Source organism: Sardina pilchardus, chromosome 18 (genome assembly GCF_963854185.1).
Source record: "Sardina pilchardus chromosome 18, fSarPil1.1, whole genome shotgun sequence".
NCBI lineage: Eukaryota > Metazoa > Chordata > Actinopteri > Clupeiformes > Clupeidae > Sardina > Sardina pilchardus.
The window spans coordinates 29,759,069-29,768,017 of record NC_085011.1 but is presented as its reverse complement, the minus strand read 5'-3'; the positions used below and the strand labels follow the sequence as shown (position 1 = coordinate 29,768,017).

At 44.5% G+C, this 8,949-nt stretch overlaps 1 protein-coding gene across 2 annotated transcripts in view; it reads right to left on the bottom strand.

Annotated features, from left to right (window-relative positions):
- Positions 1 to 1,874: 1,874 nt before the first annotated feature.
- LOC134063764 (histone-lysine N-methyltransferase 2D-like) overlaps positions 1,875 to 8,949 on the bottom strand; it is a 15,250-nt gene continuing 8,175 nt past the window's right edge. For both annotated transcript variants that reach the window (XM_062519465.1, XM_062519466.1), the window contains 7 exons: positions 8,082 to 8,226; positions 7,609 to 7,815; positions 6,989 to 7,203; positions 6,295 to 6,425; positions 3,063 to 3,190; positions 2,409 to 2,523; positions 1,875 to 1,941 (listed from right to left, as the gene is read on the bottom strand). In XM_062519465.1, the coding sequence (XP_062375449.1) occupies positions 1,881 to 1,941; positions 2,409 to 2,523; positions 3,063 to 3,190; positions 6,295 to 6,425; positions 6,989 to 7,203; positions 7,609 to 7,815; positions 8,082 to 8,226 (1,002 nt within the window). In that variant the 3' untranslated portion in view covers positions 1,875 to 1,880. The remainder of the gene's footprint in view (positions 1,942 to 2,408; positions 2,524 to 3,062; positions 3,191 to 6,294; positions 6,426 to 6,988; positions 7,204 to 7,608; positions 7,816 to 8,081; positions 8,227 to 8,949) is intronic.

The following is an 8,949-nucleotide window of genomic DNA, read 5'->3' as shown; positions in this document are numbered from 1 at the left end:
TATTGGAAAATAAGTCTTGACAGCTTGCTTCATCCTAAAGGGACTTATTTCCCGATAATGACCGGTGGATAACAAATTGTCCCACTTATTATGTGGCTTGCCAAATCGAGAAAAGAAACTTCACACATTGGGTCTTTTTAAAATGAATTTGCTACCGATTTGTGGAGTCCGCTGTGGAAACAAATACCGTAATTTGTCACAGAAAGAGAACTTGACAGTTTTAGGCGTTGCGTGGCAACGTCTGACTTGCTGACTTTCACTTACAATGAAATCCCATTACAATAAGCCAATGGACTACTCACGGAATGATATGAAAGATGTGAATCAAAAGCCTGTTGCCATTGGCAGTGGTCATTATATAGTTTTAACAGACACCTGAACGTTGAGAAGGCCCATTCATTATGGGACTTTCTGCAGCACTCTGACAAGCTGTGTAATAGGTAAGGGATAACGACCACTCAGGTCTCATTCATTTTGTATAACAAGACACCTCGAAGGCCGTTATCCCACTTATCACCTGGTTGCCACTATAGGCAATAGTCATGCCTTTATTGCACACCAAGGAAACAAGCAGTTCTGTTTAAAAAGAAGCTGACTTGTTCAGTTTGTTGTACAACTTTCTTTGGCCCTAACAGCGATAGCATAAACAATTAGCTTGTTTACAGTTGATTCCATTGGTGCGAAGCCTGCTTCCAGGCTGAACCGTCATCCTACTGTGGTTGTTCTAGTTACCATTCATAAGTAGGCCTATTGATATGGAACGGTGATTAAACTTTTTTTTTTTTTACCAGATCTACTTTATAGGTGTGCCATTATTCAGAATTAATAGCCACTCCACCAGCCAATCAGAAAAGGGTATTTCTTCTCTCCGGGTGAAATATAGCTATTCAGACAGCTGAACGCTGGGAAGGCCCATTCATGTGAACGGAACTTTCTGCAGCATTCTGAAGAACCGTGTAATAATCTGAATGATAAAATGTGTCTCCTGCACTTGGAACACGTGGGATGCTGATAATGCTGTCCTGTGGGGAACTGCAGTGTCTTTGTTCTTTGGTCCTGGGTTGTGATATTGTCTTGCATTTTGTGAAATCGAGTTGGTGAGAGTTAGTGAGAGGTTGCTTGGATGTTGTTAGATATTGTCAGTCATCCCTGGTTTGCTGTGGTTCATGGCTCAGCAGTCAGGTGTTGTCTGTGGTCACGGATGTGCTTGTGGGCCTTGCTAGGCAGAGGATTCTGGGAAGGTGGAGGACCCCTGTGCACAGAGTGGGCGGCAGGCCCCCTCCCCTGCATCTCGCTCGCTTCCTGAGCCCTGCTTGCGTCACCTGGCTGCACTTCCACAACAGCAGGAGCACACCTGCACCAGACAGGGGAGTTAGGAGTGGCAGTGATGTTTAAAAATAATGAAGATACATACACACACACACATAAGCACACACACACACACACACACACACACACACACACACACAGAGAGAGAAACAGACAAGTACACACACACATGCACAAAGAGAAGAGCAAAGAGAAGAATATTTGACAGCAAAAATGTGTCCTTGTTGAAGAGCCTTGGCAAGATGGGTGGAGTGGAGTTCAACAGCCTGCCTCATCAATTATATTCTCAAGTAAACTCATGGTCTCACATGGATATTATCAAGTTATATTCTCAAGTAAAGTCACATGGATACTATCTTGTTATGACAGTTTATGTTGGGAGACAGAATTATAAATAAGTTGGAGCACTGTGAATTTGAATGCATAAAGACAAATACTAGCAGGTACAGTATGATCCTCCATATAACATGACTATAAAAAGGAATACATCTGCTTTCTCTGGGGTAGCAATAGAAATCTTCTGGTCATGGATGAACATATTTACCTGGATCTTATGTGTACATTTTATCTTGCATCCCCCCTGGGGAGATGGCCTGGAGAGGCCCCTGACGGCTGGGGTCAAGAACAGGAAGTGGAGGCAGAGAGAGAGGAGGAAGGTGGCAGTTAGGCAGTTAGGCAGGCAGGCAGGCAGGCAGACAGATCATTATGGGAAGTGATAGAGGCAGAGAGGGAGAAGAAGTCATACGGAGGCTGATATATAGTGTGTGTGTGCGTGTGTGTGTGTGTGTGTGTGTGCGTGCGTGCGTGCGTGTGTGTGTGTGTGTGTGTGTGTGTGTGTGTGTGTGTGTGTGTGTGTGTGTGTGTGTGTGTGTGTGTGTGTGTGTGTGTGTGTGTGTGCGTGCGTGTACGTGCGTGCGTGTGTGCGCGTGATAGGGAGGGAGAGTACTGTATGTGTGTGTAGATGACACAGACAGACAGGCAGATAGACAGATAGTTCAACAGCAGGCACAGAAGCAGGTGTAGCCACAGAGACAGAGGCAGGTGCACACAGATAGACAGATGACCAGTCTGCATGTTACCCGTAGGTGGCGCCATTGAGCTCAGGCTGCATCTGTTGCTCCATCATCCCCCAGGGGGCTGTGGCCATAAAGAACTCTTTGTTCACGCAGTTCCTCAGGCTGTCTGGGATCCGCCCTGCGGTGGGTTGAAACACAGACAAGACACATTATCACTCATGGCACACACCCAATTGAGCAGGGCAGTACTGCCACGGGTATGTCCGACCCACACACCACTTTCATCCGGCCCGTAACACAGTGGGAAAAACAAAGAAACAGTAAAAACTGTACCACCCTCTTCTTTTCTGCAAACCTTAACAGTGTTGTACTATTAACTTCAATCCAACAGGATGCACTGTCTATGACTGAAATCGTTGAACTATAAGCATAACACTTCACAAACTTCAGAAGACAAGCTCAACAATACAGTATGTGCTGTTGTTTTGTCAAACAAAAACAAATCTAGATGAATATGGTAAAACTAACAGCCTATTGCGGTCGTCAAAAAATTGGCCTTTGCCTTCATGTTAATAGACATGTCATACGAAGTATGCGTTGTGAAGTTACGAAGTTATGCCACAAATTGTATCTTTATGCCGAGAGGGAACGCTATGTAATTATGATATACTGTAACTGCCGCTTTGGCTTTAACAGCATGACATGGTGGATGCTCACCGAGGAGGGCTCTACGGATCTCCGTGGCTGCGGCCTCCCTCATCTCCAGCGAGGCCTGTTCGCTGTACCAGGCCGTGTGTGGGGTGCAGATCAGATTGGGTGCGTCTTTCAACGGGCCCTGCGTGAAACTGCTGAAATACACCACAGAGAAGAGAAGTCAGCCGAGCAAGTGATGATAAAGGAGGAGGATGGTGAGGTACCTCATCCCTCCGTTCTTTTAGTCCAGGACTTTTCAGATTGGGTGAATGTGAGCCTCCCCTTAAAGCAACACTAAGGCGGGTGCTGTGGTCCAGCAGGCTACAGCAGAGCTGCCAACTTTTCAAAAAACCTTGGAGTGAGATTCTGTCGGGGGTGACCAAAAGTTTGTCCCGCACTCGTCACGACACCAAAATTATTGTTTCGATCCCGATACTAAGTCAAGAATTGTGATTTCGATACCTTTTCGATGCTTTTTAAAAAACAATTTTAGTGTATTTGGTGATTTAATCATCAGTAACCTAATATTGAATATTGTGTGATCATTCACACCAGTGGCCATCTAAGATTCTGCTCGACCCTCCACACACACAGAAAATGATAGTCATAATATGTTTCTATATCATATATTTTGGAATTCAGAACTGTACATATTTTGTTGATAATGTTGAGTATTTTACAATCTGCATAATTATTAGTAGCTAAAAATGTTTAGTCATTTGTGTACTGATTTCAAGACTATTACACTTACTCATAGGCCTATGTTTAAATGGTGTGTAGGCCTAGTATAGGACTAATTGAGTGTGCATTATGGAGTGTGTAATTGAGTGCCTGTCGCTTTAAGAAATAAGTGAGGTAGCTTCCTATCTCACGGTTTTACGCGAGTGAAATATAAGTTGCATGACAAGGATATGTGGATGCAATTAATTTTGCTTTCTGTGTCATTAGATAAATTACATGTTCAAAACAGTAACAAGTCGAAGAAAATCTTTCAGGGATCATAATATAGCCTAAGAGATGAGTGTCTTGCAATGTTCCTTTATGATTTTAGTGAGCACTACGATTTAGCGCTCTCCAGAAGTTATTTATCCACACGTTCCAGCAAACAAAACAGTGCAACAAAAGTGCAACAAGTTAGTCTAAAGTTACCGTAACATGTAGGCTAGGGAATCAAGTTCATCCACACAAACTGATTTCTTTCAAGATGTTAAGTTGAAGAGAGTTCTTAATTAATGATAGGCCTATGATTTGTGACACAACATACCTAGTCTCTGACCAGATTGCGATTTTCTCCCGTGGGTGTCTCCTCCTTCTGTCGCAAACTTGGATGTCTATGCAACGAATAGGGTCTATGTAGGCCTACAGTGGCGCTTCTTAGCGCAATATAACGTTGGGGAGTTTTAAAAGGAACGAACAAGTCTCATAGACTGGTGCCAAAATTGAAAAAAAGGGCTTATTTAGGAAGCCCGAGGCATTTTTGAGACAAAGTTGTCAACCAGTGTTACTTTGTCAATTTGGGTGTGCTGAATTCAAATCTGGAATATGACTAGCTCTATCTGACCTTTGGTGACCTCTAGAGGTCATTGAACTTTGGGGCTGCAAGCGTCCCAGCTGAGCCCAGTTTCTCAGCTTCATAAGCAATGAAATGTACTAAAATGATGAATTCAGTTAACAAATGTCTTTTTTTGGTAAGTATTGGGGTGCTGAATTCACTTTTTAATTTGCAAAACTACCTATGACCTTTGACAGCCTCAAGGTCATTAAACTTTGCCTATAGGCCTATTAGACTAGTGCCAAAACCCATAACTGTGAAACCCTTAGGATTTTTAGATTAAGTTGGCAAATGGCAACCAGTCTTACTTTGTCAATTTGAGTGTGCTGAATTCAAATCTGCAATATGACCAGCTCTATCTGACCTCTGGTGACCTCTAGAGGTCATTGAACTTTGGGGCTATAAGCGTCCCAGCTGAGCCCAGTTCTCAGCGTCATAAGCAATGAAGTGTACTAAAATGATGAATTAAGTTAACAAATGGTCTTGTTGGCAATTATTGGGGTGCTGAACATATGACCTCTGATAGCCTCAAGGTCATTGAACTTTGCCTATAGGCCTATTCGGTATTAAAATCCAGAATTGTGACACCCTTAGGCATTTTTGAGATTATGTTGGCAACCAGTCTCACTTTACCAATTTAGGTTTGCTGAATTCAAATCTGCAATATGACAAGCTCTATCTGACCTCTGATGACCTCTAGAGGTCATTGAACTTTGGGGCTGTAAGCGTCCCAGCTGAACCTCGTTTCTCAGCTTCATAAGCAATGAAATGTACTAAAATGATGAATTAAGTTAACAAATGGCCTTGTTTGGTAAGTATTGGGGTGCTGAATTCACTTTTTCATTTACAAAACCACATGACCTCTGATAGCCTCAAGGTCATTAGACGAAAAAATTTGGCACCAGTCTTATCAGCCCAAGATCAGATTTTGTTTTCCGTGAGAAAATGGATGTATGGCGTGAGTGCATGTGTAAACAGGCAAATTCCTGTGTCACACGCCGAAAGCGTTTGAGTTGGCAGCTCTGCTACAGCGCTCATACTATATACGGGTCCAAGTGCCAAAGGGGATCCAAGTTCAAATCCAGCCTGCGGTCATGTCCTGATCCCACCCCATCTCTCTCTCCCACTTGTTTCCTGTCTACCTCTTCACTGAGTTCACATTCACTGACTTCACATTCACTCTATAATAATAAGAGGCAAAAAGGCCAAAAAATATACTTACTTTTTTTTTAAAAAAAAATCACTAAAGAGTTTACTATACCTGAACGACACTTATGCATTCACTTTGCGGCCCTCTATCGGCTATAATCACACTATGTAAGTTTACCTGACCCGGGTAGCGGATCTGTAGTTTGATGGAATGAGACGTAAGAAACTACAAATTTGACTTGCTGTGATGTCGCTATCTGTGGACATCGTTATTTGCTGGATAAACTAATAATGTAAGTGCGACAGAGGAAAAGAGCTTCAGTGTTGCTTTAAGGCCCACGCCCACTGGCGGCGTCTGGCGCACATCAAAGTTTAGAACTCCATTTCTTTTGACAGAGCAAAGCCCTTAGTAGTGACTGATGTGCGTTGACGCCAAGTTTAGAAAAGTGTACTATCTCTTGAGCATCTGCGGTAACATATAGATGCCAATGTCATCGCCAGTGGGCGTTGGCCTTTCTCTCGCAGACAGACAGACAGGTGAGCAACCTGTCTTACCTGAAGGGCTCGCTCTCGTGGACGTCCAGGGCGGCTCCTCGTATTCTGCCCTCCTTCAGGGCCTGGGCCAAGGCCTTCTCGTCCACCAGCCCACCCCGCGCAGAGTTGACCAGGAACGCACCCTGACGCATCTATGACACAAACACACAAATATACATTTACAATGAATATTCAAGATTTAAGATATTTATTTGTCACATACAAAGTTCAATGTGCAGTGAAATGCTGCTTAGTCTTCTGACTTAAATGACTGTGCAATATAAATATTAATGTAAACATAAATAAATAAATAAAAGAGAGAAAAAAAGATTGAAGATAAGTGTCAATAAAGTGTGTTATTGAAGATCCGGATAGACTAGATACAAGCTTTTTTTTTATCAGTCTCAGTAGTCCTACAGGCTTTTAGGCAGTGGTAACTTTATTATTATTAGCAATTAGGGATCTGGGCTAGCAATGAACATATTTGTATTGGCATAAAGGGGAGTGGATAGGCCACAATAACTCTAACCCTGAGAATGAATGTCATATTGAGTGGAAGAACATAGGCATCTGCAATACTACCCCTTACCACAAGGGTGCAGCAACAGATTTGCTAACCAATCTGTTGCTGCAAAATCACAGTGTTTTCTCTCTCCTTGTGCTGTGTGTGTGTGTGTGTGTGTGTGTGTGTGTGTGTGTTTGTGAGTGGACACACCTGTTTGATAGTGAAGTCATTGATGAGGTGGTGGTTGTGTTCGTTGAGGTTGCAGTGCAAGGACACGCAGTCGCTCTGGTACAGCAGGTCCTGGAGGGTGTAGACGCGCGTCACCCCCAGAGATCGCTCCAGCCCGTCCTGGAGGTAGGGGTCGTAGAAAATCACGTTGAAGCCGAAGCCTTTGGCGCGGACGGCCACTGCCTGTCCTGATCGGCCTGACAGCACACACACGCACACACACACACACAGACAGAAAGAGAGAGAAAATAGCTATAGAGTAAAAAGTCATTTGGCCTTGAATCTAGAAGACAATGTAGTAGTATTTTCCAGCCTGTAGACACATTATCTTTCTCGTTTAATGAAGGGTCTACATTTGGCTTTTCCTTTTCCATGGTCATGGTCATAGCCCCCCCCCCATCCATGACAGCCGCTCCCCATTCGCAGAGTGTGCAGAGCATGTAGGGCCCAAGTAGCCTACCTGGTGAGGGTAACCCCGCCCCCCCCGAATGAAATAGGTAAAGGATGAAATGCGCTACATTGTCTGTGAAGTGTGTAACCCCCCATTATCAAGCTGATTTTGAATGGTGACTCCAATGGTGATCTCCATCCCTGTCTCTCACCGAAGCCGATGAGGCCGAGCGTCTCCCCCCGGATTCGCGCCGCTCCGGACGCCAGCTCTCGGATCTGCTCCACGCTCTGGACCCGGGTGCCCTCGCGCAGCGCCTGGTACAGCCAGGTGTTCCGGCGGTACAGGTTCAGGATGTGGCACAGCGTCGAGTCGGCCGTCTCCTCCACCGCCGCCGAGGGAATGTTGCACACCGCGATACCTGACGGAGCAAACACAAGCCGAGCTCTCGGGTTCAGGGCATTCAGCAGGTGGGCTGTGGTCATATTCAGACAGGATATGGTCAGGAGCTGTACGGTAGGCCTGCGTTCACTAGTGTTTCTCTCCCCAATAAAGATGGTGGTGGTGGACAAACACTAATACAATACATGCGAATGGGTAATACATATCCATAGAAATTGGAATTTCTTGAGTCTTGATAAAAACCTACTAGTGAAATACTCCAGTAAATAAAAGAGTTTCTCCTACCGAGATCTCCCGCCGCTTTGATGTCGATGTTGTCATAGCCACTGCCAATGCGAATAATGATTCGCAAGGCCTTGAACTTCTCGAGGTCCTCACGCGTCAAAGTGATGGTGTGGTACATCATGGCCCCTATTGCCTCATTCAACACCTAACACACACATACACGCACGCACGCACGCACACACACACACACACACACACATAGAGAGAAAGAGAGAGTCACCACCATGATGAATAACTTGACAATACTACACCCGGGTTTGACTCCGATCCACGATCATTTCCCGATGCCGCCCTATCTCTCTCTAAATCAAAAGAGAGGGAACAGCGCAGTCTAGCTCCCACATTTTAAAATGAAAAACAAACACCGTTTCGACCCACCGAGGTCTTATTCCTACAGAAAGAAATCCCTGAAACGCTAGAGAGAGTTAGACTCTGGTTTAAGACTCTGTAAGTGATGTAAAGCGCCATGATACATGCATAATGTTTTGGTGCTTTATAAGTGAAATTAAATTGAAAATTTAAATTGGTGTATGGACATTCCCTCTCTATTGTTTTACGTTCAGTTCACTTGTCCAACTGTCCTGCACCTGGCCTAAAGAAAGGTGGGGTGTGCAGTGCACGCAACCACTCTACCTAACTCCATCTCCCTTTACCACTCGCTCCTTACACACTCAACTGTTAACTGTGTGTGTGTGTGTGTGTGTGTGCGACTGTGTGGGCGCATGCGTGTGTGTGTGCGCACGTGTGTGTGTGTGTGTGTATCTGTACATGTGTGTGTTTGCACGCGCGCTCCACGTACGTTTGTTTGTGTGTATATGTGAAAATTCCAATCATATCCTATCTACATACAAGCAAAAGCAAAAAGATA